Source organism: Phyllopteryx taeniolatus, chromosome 9 (genome assembly GCF_024500385.1).
Source record: "Phyllopteryx taeniolatus isolate TA_2022b chromosome 9, UOR_Ptae_1.2, whole genome shotgun sequence".
NCBI lineage: Eukaryota > Metazoa > Chordata > Actinopteri > Syngnathiformes > Syngnathidae > Phyllopteryx > Phyllopteryx taeniolatus.
In genome coordinates, this window is record NC_084510.1 from 13,672,298 (window position 1) to 13,687,234 (window position 14,937).

The following is a 14,937-nucleotide window of genomic DNA, read 5'->3' on the forward strand; positions in this document are numbered from 1 at the left end:
GCATAGCTGTCGACATGCTCCTCGCAAGAGAGGGAGGTGTTTGCGGTATGTTTGGAGAACAAACAATACTGCTTCAGATGGCAGCTTGACCAGAGCCATCGACGGTCTACGGACCCTCAATCAACACTCCTTGTGAAACAGCTGAATGGACGTTTTTGGTAAATATAAAAACCTAATTTCACCAATTGATATCAATTGCTGTTTTTGCAGCCATTCTGACATTGTGTGGATGTTGTTGTATCCCATGCATTCGGGCATTAATCAGTAAATTAATCACCACAGCCATAACCCACATGGAACCGTATGGAGCAGATTTATCCTTTATTGGAGGTTGATAATAATGACGATGATGATGATGATGATGATGTTGTTTTACCTGATTTGTTTCCTGATGCAGGTGATTACGATGTTTAAACTACAACATTCATGTATGACAAGTTTACTCTGAGTGTAAATGTATCTGTTTCATAAAAATGATTCTACAGTTAAAAATCGAAATGAAGTGACTGTAAGATATGAGAATTTGTGCAAATACATGATAAACAGGAGGGAAATGTTAAATATATTCTAGAAGTTATCATTTATTTGCTTAGCTTGCATTAGTATTATGGACGATTTTAGATGTCTCTCCTTCAAAAAGATGACTCAGCATCATCCGATGGAAGGGCGCCTGGACCAAGTACGTGATCGGATGTGGTCGGGGACGTGACAGGTGTTGGTCCAATGTTTTGTGTCTTATTGTTTAGAACATTATGTCTGGGAAAAACCCTCCTATTTTCAAATAAATGCAGGAGCGACGGGAGAGATTGGTTAGAGCGTGTTGAGAGGCTGTGATCTGAACAATCTCCCATGCACTCCTCATGAGAAAAAGAAACCAGTGTCTTGATTCTTTTTGTGTCTATTTTTTATAATGTTGGGTAAGATAAATCCAACAGTTTTCTTTATGAACACTGTCATAGACCTGTACTTCCAACAAAGTATGAAGTGTCAAACCTAAGAATTTTTCAAAGTTTTAATGATAAATGAGCCTACAAATGTCATCTGGGTGATATCCAACACATCAAACCACCACAACAAAGAGAATTTATGAAAAACTGAACTTTTATTACTTTGAAATGCTGATACAAAACTCACTTAAAGTTTAAGGCATATATTGCACAAACTATTGAGCGCATGTATGTATGTATGTGTGTGTGTGTGTGCGTGCGTATGTATATGTATATATATATATATATATATATATATATATACAGGGTCTGGGGGGGACATCATCAATCCCTCAGTCGAAGGTTTAAGGCACAGAAGCCAGTCACACTGCTAACGGTCAGTAACATCAAGATTTTTGAATGGGTTTGGCAGTGAAGAAATGACCATTTCCGAGATAAATATGTCATTACCAAACTAAAACGCCTTGACCTTGAAAATATTTACATACATGAGTTTTTCCCAATTGGAATGTCAACCATCTAAAACATACAAAATCATGCTATTCTAAAACCTTTTCCTTTAATTATTTTTAACCAGACATCTCCAGAATCACAAGCCACATTGTAGTAGTAGTAATAATGATTTAAAAAAAATATATAATAAAAAAACAAAAACAAAAAAATGTACTTTAATAATTAGTTCTCTAAGCAAGACCTAATGCTGGCGTGACCTGTGTAAAATGAGGTATACATGCACATCCATTAATAACATGAACAAAACGTGAAAAGAACTGACAGTATTGAGATTCTAAGTGAACAAACAGCTAGAAGGAACTGGAGCGGCATCAAAAAGTCACCCATCTCTTTGCACATGCAACATACGTAATGGTACAAACTGGCCATGGTTCAATGACTCTGGTAAACAGGAACCTGACAGTTCTGCTACAGTATCTCTATGATATCGACATTCAGCCGCACAAATATTTTGCAGTTATTCTAAAGACAGTTTCATGGAAACTACGATTTCATGAATGATTGGACATTTCTAAAGCACAGATGAAAAGGGGAAAAACATGAAAGATGCCTTAATAAACATTTCTCAGTTTTACAACGTTCAGCTTTGGCAAAATAGTAAGCTAGGGTCTCACAAGGTCACTTAAGTCTATTGCCTCAGACAAAAAGGTGCAGAGTCAGATGTAACGGAGAGGCACGATGAGAATGATGTCATCGAGCTGCTAGACACTACACCGCCATCGACTTCAGTTTCAGACCCAATGTAACCCGCTCCTTTCATTCCGCAAGCCCCTCAAGAACAATACTGTTGGAATGGATGGCAAAAAAGGACCAGAACAGAGTGGTTCGTAATGATAACATCACAAAGAAAGAAAAATCCTTTGGCAATAAAATAAAGACATGGTGATTGGGGAAAAAAAAAAAAAAAAAAAAAAAAAAAAAAAATGGTACAGCATTACTGAAGAAAGTCATAATTTAATCCAGTTAACCCCCATGAGAAAAAAGCCAATGAGGATCTTTTGAATTGTAAAAACAAGGACTATGTTAGTGTAACAGAGTAAAAACAAATGTAACCATTGGAACATGTTTGAATACCTTTTGTAATTTCGAGAAAGATTGCTACTGAAGGCATCACAAACCGCACACTGCTATTCATGTGCACTGAATGGAACGCTCACAGTGTTGGTAACAGCAGCTGCTTGATTCTAGAGCATTTAAAAAAAGAAGAAAAAGTTGCTTCAACCAGCAGCTCTTTAAAAGAAGAGCGAAAGAGGAAGACGAGTCCTGTATGTCAGAGGCACGCTTCAATTCACTCAGGAGTGGTGATGAAAATACATTGTTTTTTGCTTTTGTTGGTTTTTTTTATATTTATATATTTGTTTTTTTTTTTAAACACAGCCAGTCCCACTCTGGTGCAAAAATAGGTAAAGACTCACGTTCCACTCACTGTGTGCAGGCCGTGTGTTGTGGGCCCCACACTGTGCTGGTGATGGGGGCCTTCACTACTTGGAGGGGACTGGACTGCCTGGCATCTGCGTGGACCATGCTCCAAACGCTGGGAACCACTGCTGAATTCCTCAATGAGCTACCCCTGCTGCTGCTGGCTGTGGTGAGGTGTGGTGAGAGGCCCAGGAGAGGCGTGACCGATGACCTCGACGATTTGAGGAACTGAGATGGAGCTTGACCAGTGGTAACGACCGGAGAGGGGAGGAGGGGAGGCGACACCGGTGACGGAGCGGCAAGGGAGAATATCGGGGATTTGTGGAAGGGCAGGTAAAGTGGGGCTGTGAACGAAGTGATGCTTGGAGGAGGAGTGGCTGGAACAAGAGCAACAGCTGCTGATGAGGCCTGGCTTGTGGCAGTGATGGAGGTAGAACCTGTAGCCGGGACCGGTGCTGGTGATGGCACCGTAGCTGGCCTAATCACGTGCGCTGGAGGGCTATTTGAGGCTGGAGATGGATCTGTGTTGGTACAATGCTTCTCAGACTTTGGGTGCCCGAACACCGTAACCAAGGCTGGCACGTGAGCTGGGATGAGCTGTGACTGCTTGGAGTCCTTATCTAGTGGACTCCAAATTACTTTGGTCATGGGCAGGGGGGGCAATCTGGGGGCTGAGACCAGGACTGAAGCTGGTGCAGATGTAGCAGAAGACTGAAGAGTAGCTGGAGCCCTGGCTGGCACAGAGACTGCCATAGCCTTCTCCATCAGACTCTGGACCCTGCTTGGATCCAAGACTTGCTGGCGGTCTTCAGGAGGAGGCGTGGGGCCCATGTCAGTAGTGTAAGAGCTACTCTGAGACTCCACCTTCTCAGTCTTTACAGTCTCTTTCGGAATGTTTAGACTCTCCTGGATCCGGTTCAGGTTCTCCTGCTCTGCTGCCCTCTGCAGCGCTGCGTCAACCAGAAGCCTCAGATCACTAAAATCCTGAGTGGGAATGAGTTCAGGGGGAGTCGGGGGAGGTGTGTTGAAGAGCCCGCCAGTGGGGCTCGCTGCTGCTGCTGTTGATGTCGTCGTGTTAGCTCCTTGCTCCTCGGCCTCCCTCAGCAGTCTTTGAGTGTCAAGCCTCATCAGCGCCTGAACAGAGCTGTCGTTTCCGGGATAGCCCGCTCCGGTCAGAATAGCGGTGGCGGTGTTCCCGAGGACGCTAAGGTCCAATGTAGGGGCCGTGCGGATGACAGACGGGCGCTGTTGATTGGAGCTGGTGGACGAGTGGGTCTCAGGGGAGCTGGCGCCGCCTCCGGCAGACGAGTGGCCCTCGTTCTTGCCACTCAATTTACGGGAGACTGTGAACTTGGTGGGGTCTTTGCCATCTTTTCGGAGCAGGTCAGGCAGGAGGCGGCGGCGTGCATTAATGAACCAATTACATATCTGAAAAAGAGGAGGTGGCGTTGGACATTAATACAACTGGTTACATCTTAGATTGGAGGTTTAACAGTGGAAAAAAATTAAAGAGTTGGCAAACTATAAAAATTCCATTCCGAATTTCCATTTTAATTAGATTTTGTCAAGAACCTTTACGTGCGACAGTCATTATCGTAATTGTTAATAAATTATGGCTTCAATATTTGTTACTTTAATGGTTTTTATTACATCAACCTTATAAATGGTGGACGCAGTTGCAGACTAAATCAAAAGTACCAGTATATGAGATTTCGACTTTCCATCATACAAAATATGCATCTATGGATTAATTCACCATTGCCAACTCTGTTTTTAAACCTGGTAACAAATAAATACTACTAATCTCTAAAAGCAGTATTCTATTTTGTGCATTGTCCTCCTTGTACACCTACAAGAAGTACATGTAAAAAGAAGAAAGTCTTCTCTTGCATATTAATATTGCAAATTTATATTTCCTATTTCCACAATGAATAAAATTGCGTGCACCAAGCAGCTGTTCAATGCGTACATGCCAGTAATTTCAGGCGCCAGATTTGTTTTCCCAATATCCAGAACAATCAATTACGGCCGTAACAAGTCGACCTTCAGTGATTTCCGTAACAAAATACGTACGTTCTGTACGCTCTGTGATTATAATCTGTTGCACTTGCTCTAGATGATTTTAATTAAACCGTGAGACACCATCATTATGCAAACAAGACCAAGGAGGAGCACCAGATACTAGAAGAAATCTCCATATTTTCAAACAAGTCTAAAAACTGTGGGAATTACTGCCATTTACTGAGGCTCAAATTGTTTGCAGTAGAAAGTGGGGTACACACCAAAAATTGGACCAAATTTGAGCATTTTCCCCTCACGTCTGATTTAAGGCCCGATTATCGGGTGCTTCTAAAAGAATACCCTGATTAATTGTCCTGTGGTGAATTCAGAGAGATTTTTTTCCTTCCCAATCTCCCTATTCAGTATTTACGATCACAAATCCTTATGTGTGGTGCCAACCCTAATGACGGCCGAGTGACATGAAACGGAACGATGGCCAGTATGGAAGATTCCTGAAGCTTTTAGTGTTGCTGGACACAAATACATAGAGGAGCCACTTCTTGTGTTGAGCGTTCATATAACATGTCTCACAAGTCATTTGCAACAGTAAAAATGACGAGAAGAAGTTGCAACTGCAATGTAATAGACAAGTTAACAGTTGGTCTAGCTTCTTCATCAGCTCTTTCTTCTTTGTATATTCCAGCTGTATGGTTGTCCTGTAACACCATACTACCTCTCACAGGTATGTCTTGGTAAGACAACAAACATACTTGTGTGTGTGGTCTGCTGTGTTGGTCCTCTCGAATACACCATGCACACACACACTATAAGAGCAGTAGGAGCACACATGCCATTTTTTTCTTCGTCATGTGGGGTCTCACATTATAAAAATTAGTAAAGATGATAATGATGTACCCTGTTTAAAAGAACAACATGACTAGCTAGGGGAGGTACATCCACACAAATATTGGATATGGCAACTCCATCTTCTCTCTTCAATACAACACAGGAATTTAAACGGAGGGCTTGAAAAATTAGATAGATTTTTAAGGAAATGAGTCAAATTTCCATCTCTTGCACATAAATGCCATTTTCATCTGCTTGTGTAGACATGACCTTGCTCCCTTTAGTGGTACAACCTCCATAGGACACATGGCAATAATAACGGCCTTGGGTCAAAATGTTGAGCCACAAGGAGAAGCTGGCCAAAAGACATTCCAGTGAACAGACTACATAAGGAACACTTGTGGCTAGTGCACATCTTTGTGATGAGAGGAAATGAAACATCTAGGGCTTGTAGGGACAAAATATTCATATTTGTATTGTTGTTCATGTGCACTTTATAAGTTACACTTAAATATGAATCGCCATACAGTAATTCTCCACAAAAAAACAAGTACTTGTTGCCCCATGCCCAAAATATTTATAAACAGTGGAACCTCGATCGAACAAATTAATGGGAGCGGGCATCCGATGTACGTAGCCGATTGTCCGTTACATTGAAGAACTTTTTTTAGGCCATATGCACCGTATTACTGTACAGTACAAAATTGTTTTGTAGGTTTTTTTTTCTTGGTCTAAAACGCCAAGAATAGTATAAAGTAATTGTGAATAAATATTTTTAAAAAGCTTGAAAATTATACTTTACAGCGATCTGATCAGCATCAGCCGATAATTAACATTTTATGCTGATGGGCTTTAATGTCATAATTCGCCGAACCGATCAATGACTCCGCAAAAGACATTTACTCCACGTTGGCGTCGTGTACAGTATATTTGAATCCAAAAGCTAGTTTATTTTTAGCCTTGTCGCGTGTCTTTAGACGTAGTACTTTGAATATCTGACCACCAATAAAGTTATTTGAAAAAATAAAAATAAAATTAAAAAAACACGTCAGTGGTCTGGGACAGACAACACAAATTTGGTCTTTCACCATTGCACTGTGTCAGACTACTGCAATAAAATCTTGCATTCCAAGACCACCGCATCCCATTTTTTACGATCACTGGGCTTCATCTTGTCAACTCAAACGTGACATGGCAACGAAAACAATAATGGATCGCATCGTGTGTTTATAAGAACAAACGTGTGTTGGTGGTCACCGGTGCTCGGGGGAGGACATTCGTTCAAGGCTTGCTTGAGGTATGTTCGTACTTATAATACGATACCACTCGGAAGCAGGCAACAAAACGTTATGTGGCCTAGCAAGCTAGTGCTAGCACTAACGATTGTCAGCGAACATGCAGGCGTTCTGTCGAATCACACTCTAAAGTCTTGGTGTGTTTGTGGTAATTAAATTACAGTAAAGTAATTAAATTACACTAAAGTAATTAAATTACACTAAGTTAGCACCCATTATTTCTGTAATGTAATGTTGGTACGACCTGACTGATTAGAATACATGATCTGACTAGAGGAGTGATTTCCAACCTTTATGGAGCCAAGGCACATATTTTACAATTGAAAAATCTCACGCCACACCAACAAACAAATGTCAAAAAATGTATACATTAATTACTGTATGTACTTCCTGCCATCTAATATAAGACCATTCATTTGTTCTGACTGTCACTACGCCTCACTGGCATAAATAGATGAACAAAGATACATTATTGCAAATATAATTGAGCAATTAAGCGCACAAGTATATACAGTAAATGAACAAGTCATTTAAATAGACATTGCGCCATCTTGTGATCGGATCGGTGATCGTTTTTTTAAACTCGCTGATCGGCCCCAAAAATTCTGATCGTGGAAAGCCTAATGAAAATGTTTGAAAGTGTCACATTTTATCTGAACGCACCACACCGGTGTGCTTGGTCATGGTGACATTGTTGACATTCAGTACTCATAATAGGCGAATCGCTTTCATGAGCTACGAGGAATTAGTGTGCTTCCTAGTTCCAAATCCAGTACCAAAGGCAAACGGCTTGACAAAAAAATAAAAACTCTCTGTACCACAAATAGCATGTTCCAGACTCTAAAGACTTGTGTTTTGTATTCTTCAGAGTTAATACCTCAGCAATGTCACTCACCTCTCTTCTCTCTCTGCGCTGAGCTCGACGCACAATAGACAATAGATATAACCATCATAACATGGCCACCACGCCAATGCCCAACATTCAACGTGGCCGCCACGAAGACACGGGAAGCAAGTCTTTTGGAATTGGATCTACCGTATTTTCCGGACTATAAGCCACTACTTTTTTCCCACGCTCTGAACCCTGCGGCCTATGTAACGATGCGGCTAAAATATAGATTTGTTTTCGCTATCAGGGGGCGCAATAAGTGCAAAAACAAGACAGGCCCAACTTGTTTAAACGTACAACAAAAACTTGTTTGAACGTAATGCTTAAAACATGACCACTTCCCATAATGCACTAGGGTTTGGTCATGCGCAGATGCCTCCTACGTGTCGAAGAAGACAACGCTACTTTTTGTCGCACTCAATGCGGCACGACACGCACGAACGCAAAATTATTATTTTTTTTGCCGCCCTCATTATGGATAGTACAAGAAGAAAAGTGTATGATGCAGCTTTTAAGTTGAAAGCCATCAACTTGTCCATCCAAGAGGGAAATAGAGCTGCTGCACATAACTGCCCACGAGAGAACGCACTTCACGTGTGTTTTGAGCTGCACCGCTTCTGGACAAAAGCTTCCACCAATGGTGATTTTTAAGCGGACGACTTGCCAAAAGAAAAACTCCTAAATGGCATAGTCATAGTTAAAGTTAACAAAAAGGGTGGGTGATAGAAAGCTTAATGACTGAATGGCTGAGTGTTACAGTAGGCGTCCGGGATGATTATTATTTTTTTTTTCACTGGAAGAAAAGCATTGCTTGTTTTGGACAGTATGAGGGCATAACAGCTTCTGTGAAAACAGCCATCAAGAGATCAAACTCAATTCCAGCTGTCATTCCTGGAGGTACAACAAAGTTTTTCCAGCCACTGGACATTAGTCTGAATCGTGCTTTTAAAGCGACACTCCGAGGTGAGTGGGAGGCTTGGATGACCAGTGGCGAGAAATCTTTCACAAAAACTGTCCGCATGCGAAGATCATCCTTTTCTGAGGGCTGCCAGTGGATCTTAAAAGCGTGGAGCAGTGTGAAAGAATCTACGATCACCAACGGATTTCAAAAGGCTTGGACTGCTACGTGAGGAGAACAGCACAACTTCAGCGGTAACTGTGTCTCGAGATGAAAATGACATTGAGAGCGACAGAGATACTGAAATGGTGTGTGATGGAGACCTTTTGAGGCTCTTCAACTCCGACACTGACACTATATAGATATAGAGATCTATATATCTATATATATATATATATATAAATATCTTGGACAAACGTGTTGTTGGCCACTGTATTCTATGTAGAGGCACACACCAGTTCTAAATTTAATAATTTCCAAGAACAAAACAACACAAAGGAAAATGTACAAGAACAGACTAACAAACAATGGTAACGTAAAATTCTAACACTGAGAAAATTTTATAATTTGGGGAAAAAAATTAACTGTCATACCGGCATCATGCCTCACGTGAACTCATTTCAGCCAGCAACCAAGGACGACCTCTCAAAATGTCTTTCTCTTTGGCTTTTAGGCAACACGTTGCATTGCAAAAGAATAAACCTCAAAGGTGTTGTTAAAAGACATTTTTAACAAATCTTAAAGGGGATGTATCCAAATTGACATTTTAAAAGCCCTGTAACGTGAAAATAACGTAAATTTGACACACCACAGAGAAGAATGTTGTTAAAACGCCAGCCAAAAAATTGCCATGTATATGAAGTGAGGCTTCAGAATGCGCTGAAAACACACCCTGGACAATTTTCAACTGTCAACCAAATACATTTGTACATCTACCATATGTCTCCACATCCCTATATGCTTGAGCCATGAAAATATTTCCACTTAAAGCCTACGGTGCGCATGCATGTATAATATATAAATCTCCCACTGAGTCATCGTGGGGCTTTTCCACACGACGACGAGTAGCACAAACCACCAGCTAGCTCGCAGGCTAACAGGCTTCCAGACACCGCGGACCGGCGGCGGGATCATCCAATAAGTCACTGCCGCGTTATTAGGATTCCCACATGGGGGTGTGTCCTGCCTATAAACTATGTGGGAATCCTAATAATGCATCACCCCCTCGCTTGGTGTTGTGTCGGTATGCATGTCCTCATAACAGAGACACTTCAGGGAAGGGTAACCATTTATTCAACACGGGCGCACACATTACTCAGCATTTGGCTCACACTACAGATGTGAGCACATGCTTCCTGTTAGTCATATACCCACAATGCTTTACGTTTAAACATATTACGGTAGCCTGAAAGTCGAGTGGGGAGAGCAGTGGCTCATTAGCATGAAACAGAACCAACCACAGAAAACAGACTAATTTCAGTGAAGCTAAAATTTTTGACCCTTTACGTATATTTTTGGAAGCATGTCACAGACACCCATGAACTGTTTTAAACTGTAAAAATAGAATGCGTAAAAGGTTACTTTGTGTTAAGAATGTTACTTAAAACATTGCCTGAATAGTTACTCAAAGCATTATGATGGCAACAGTTTGACCCTTGAATGGATTAATTCAATTTCCATTATTTCCTCAGGGACAAATGCAACAAAATCAAACATGGACGAGTCTTGCCGAACAGATTGTTTAACCATTAAGAATATTATGTAGAACACACACACAGTTTCAAAAGACATTATGTATCGACTGAAATACATCAACTTGAAATTGGCTTCCTACCTGCAGCACAGAGAGGTTGGTCTGGCTGGACAAACTGAGTTTCTCCTGCTCTGAGGGGTAGGCGTTGAAGCGGTGCTCGTACAGCCAGCTCCTTAGAATCTGCACCGCTTCTTTGGGCAGGTTGCCACGACGACGGCGCTTCCCAAAGAGTCCCCTTCCTGATAGGTCAAGCGGCGAGCCGTCATCGCTGTCCGACATCGCAGAAGACTGCTCCAGCTCCATGTGACGCTCTTCTTCCAGAGCTGGGGAAAGGAGGCAAGATGTCAGCCATGTTCAGGGATACCGCATCCATTATGAACAAATACATTCAACTGAAACTAATGCAAATTAAATGGCTTTCAATGATTTGGAACCAGCACTGAAACCTTTGTGGGCCTTAAAAGCCCACTTCATTTAAAGTGAAGTAGTTCTGTTTGTTTTGGGGAGTTTTGGGTGGCCAATGGAGGGAATCTCCCCTTCAAAATGGAACATGCCTGATCCCATGGGGTGACCCACAGAATGCACTAAATGTCTCTAACTGCGGCTGAGTGAAACCTGACCCCCAGGGCAGCGCCTGTCTTCACAAAGGAGATTGTGTGCATATCAACATCACAGTAGCTGCTGGCCCAGGAGCTCATTCATTGACCATGCGAGGAAGTAGTAGGCCGTTTTCTCCTCCTACCACCGAGGCTCAACCACTGCTACAATACAAACTTATTAAAATTACTTTGTGCTAAACCCACAGTAAACACATTTTAAAAACTGCATCAAAAAAGTAATTTTAACTTTACAACTAATTTGGAGAAGTACAACCCCAATTCCAATGAAGTTGGGACGTTGTGTTAAACAAATAAAAACAGAACACAACTATTTGCAAATCATGTTCAACCTATATTTAATTGAATACACTACTAAGACAATATATTTAATGTTCAAACTGATAAACGTTATTGTTTTTAGAAAATAATCATTAACTTGGAATTTTATGGCTGCAACACGTTCCAAAAAAGCTGGGACAGGTGGCAAAAAAGTTGAACGCTCATCAAACACCTGTTTGGGACATCCCACAGGTGAATAGGCTAATTGGGAACAGGTGGGTGCCATGATCGGGTATAAAAGGAGCTTCCCTGAATTGCTCAGTCATTCACAAGCAAAGATGGGGCGAGGTTCACCTCTTTGTGAACAAGTGCGTGAGAAAATAGTCGAACAGTTTAAGGACAATGTCCCTCAACATACAATTGTGAGGAATTTAGGGATTTCATCATCTACGGTCCATAATATCAAAAGGTTCAGAGAATCTGGAGAAATCACTGCATGTAAGCGGCAAGGCTGAAAACCAACATTGAGTGCCCGTGACCTTCGATCCCTCATGCGGCACTGCATCAAAAACCGACATCAATGTGTAAAGGATATCACCACATGGGCTCAGGAACACTTCAGAAAACCAATGTCAGTAAATACAGTTTCGCGCTACATCCGTAAGTGCAACTTGAAACTCTACTATGCCGAGCAAAAGCCATTTATCAACAACACCCAGAAACGACGCCGGCTTCTCTTGGCCTGAGCTCATCCAAGATGGACTGATGCAAAGTGGAACAAGTGTGTCACATTTCAAATTGTGGACGTTGTTTCCTCCGGGCCAAAGAGGAAAAGAACCATCCGGACTGTTATGGACGCAAAGTTCAAAAGCCAGCATCTGTGATGGTATGGGGCTGTGTTAGTGCCAATGGTATGGGTAACTTGCACATCTGTGAAGGCACCATTAATGCTGAAAGGTACATACAGGTTTTGGAGAAACATATGCTGCCAACCAAGCAACGGCTTTTTCATGGAAGCCCCTGCTTATTTCAGCAAGACAATGCCAAACCACATTCTGCACATGTTACAACAGCGTTGGTTTTCTAATAAAAGAGTGCAGGTACTAGACTGTCTTGCCAGCAGTCCAGACCTGTCTCCCATTGAAAATGTGTGGCGTATTATGAAGCGTAAAATGCGACAACTGAGACCCCTGACTGTTGAACAGCTGAAGTTGTACATCAAGCAAGAATGGGAAAGAATTCCACCTACAAAGCTTCAACAATTAGTGTCCTCAGTTCCCAAACATTTATTGAACATTGTTAAAAGAAAAGGTGATGTAACGCAGTGGTAAACATGACCCTGTCCCAGCTTTTTGGAACCTGTTGCAGCCATACAATTCTAAGTTAATGATTATTTGCTAAAAACAATAACATTTATCACTTTGAACATTAAATATCTTGTCTTTGCAGTGTGTTCAATTAAATATAGGTTGAACATGATTTGCAAATCATTGTATTCTGTTTTTATTTATGTTTAACACAACGTCCCAACTTCATTGGAATTGGGCTTGTAGTTAACCTACCCTACGTGGGCCATATCCAGGAGGAGGGAGCATTTTGCCTCCCACATTCTAAAAACGAATAAAACCCTTATTAGACAAATGTTTACTCCTACTGATTTGGAGGAGGAGGAAATCTCCAGCCTGTGGGCGAGACTATTCTACAAACAACTAAAACCCAAGGAGGAAATTCTATCCATTTCATCTTTGCATCACATTTTCTCATTTAATTTCGTTTGGGTCCTCAGACAACTTAATACAGAAAGGGTCTTCCTCCCCCGTTTTGTCAGAATTTGGATCAACTGTAGTCCATTCGACAGGAGCTCACATCTTTTTCCAAGTCCCACTTGAGGTCCTCTCCTTGCCTACCTGCTGTCGTTGTCGACTCTTTGCGTCTGCAGCTGCAGCCCGAGCTACATTGTCTGCCATTGGTGGCACCTCGTTGTCAAAAGAGAGACCAAACTTTTGGTTTTTTTGTTTACAAGCGCATGCTCCTTTCATATCGGTTTGAGCGCGACCCGCGTTGTGAGTGCCTCTAAAAAAAATTAAAACTAAAAAAAAAAACTTATTTTAGTAACCTTGAAGTAACGCTCGGGAGTCGGCAGGGACTGGGGTGTTTAAAAATAAAATAAAATAAAATAAATCTCAGCCTCGCACGAGCCCGTTAGCCGAGACAAACAAGTTTTCATGCTAGCACGTTTTCAAAGACATACACGTTTGACGGACAGTCTTAAAAAGCCGACAGACTCGTTATGCAGTTTTAGACACAAAGGAGGAAGACGGGAAGCCCGCATGTCCCTCGGCCAGATGGACACGATGCCTTTAGGCTAGTGGGCTGCCTCGGGACATCACTAGCTGGCTAGCTGCAACCTCCACAATCAAACACAAACACGCCGCATCGGTTGGCGATACACTCTCTCTCTCTCTCTCACACACACGCACACAAAATGACAACAACAAAAAACAAAACAAAAAAACAACAACAACCACGCATTCCATGTTAAACCAACAGCAAAGACACATATGGGTCACACAAGAGACAGACTGCCCCGATTGAGAATGGAAACGTGCAGACTGCTCAAAGAACACTTACTTCGTTTGAATGCTTTCATTCTTTGTTGCTGGCTGGCTGGCTGGCAAGCACGCAGCTGTCCAAGTTGCTGCTGCGGAGAAGCGTGCCCGCGACACAAACGACGGTTGACACAACAGCACTTTCTTCTCTCCCCCCCTACCCACACCTTCCTCCACGAACTTAAATGCGTCGCCTTCGTGGTTGTTCCGCGCGAAGAGCTTTGTGCGGACGGCCAGTTCCCATCCCAATGTTTGCTTTCACCCGAGGATAAATGTTTCCTTTCGGAGTCGCTTGTTCTTTACCTGCGCGCAGCAACCACAGCTCTTTGCCAATCTTGACAGTCGCCACTGGAATGGTCCCGCCTTATCGACGGATGTGGGCCAATCGCGGCCCTCCGTTTTGCCTCTTTGACAGTTGTCAACCAATCACGGCGTAGATCTGGACAACAGCCAGCCTCTGTGTCATCCTAACTGACGGAAAGAGACCATTCCATTCAAAATAATGTAAAACACATGAGCGTGAAACGGTGGATTTCTGCGCATAACATTTGATCCTTTAAAAGTCAGCTTACTGACGAAAATCACAGTTGTCAACCGCTGACTTTTGGATGACACGCATTGTTCGCTTTACGTGACACTGAGCCAAATGTTCACGTTCTATCAATTCTAAACGTACAACACGATTCAAGCCGATTAGACTGATGTGTTGCGGGGGCAACATGTTGGAGCGGACTTGAACGCGTTATCTACGTTAAAATGCCGCCTTCAATACGATGACAGCATAAAAACAAAGCGGTACATGTGCCTCTAAATGACATGTCCTTTCGCGCCATCGGGGCTGCTATGGTTTCGACAGAGAAAAACATTTACCCAATGTCTCATTTCCTTG

At 42.2% G+C, this 14,937-nt stretch overlaps 1 protein-coding gene across 1 annotated transcript; it reads right to left on the reverse strand.

Moving 5' to 3' along the window:
* Positions 1-1,083: 1,083 nt before the first annotated feature.
* Positions 1,084-14,475, reverse strand: LOC133484015 (mucin-5AC). Its single transcript, XM_061786038.1, has 3 exons — positions 14,071-14,475; positions 10,643-10,884; positions 1,084-4,307 (listed from the first exon to the last, which is right to left on the reverse strand). Exons 1-3 carry the CDS (start codon positions 14,087-14,089, stop codon positions 2,883-2,885), a joined length of 1,686 nt encoding a protein of 561 aa, XP_061642022.1. The 5' UTR covers positions 14,090-14,475; the 3' UTR covers positions 1,084-2,882.
* Between the last annotated feature and the right edge of the window lie 462 nt (positions 14,476-14,937).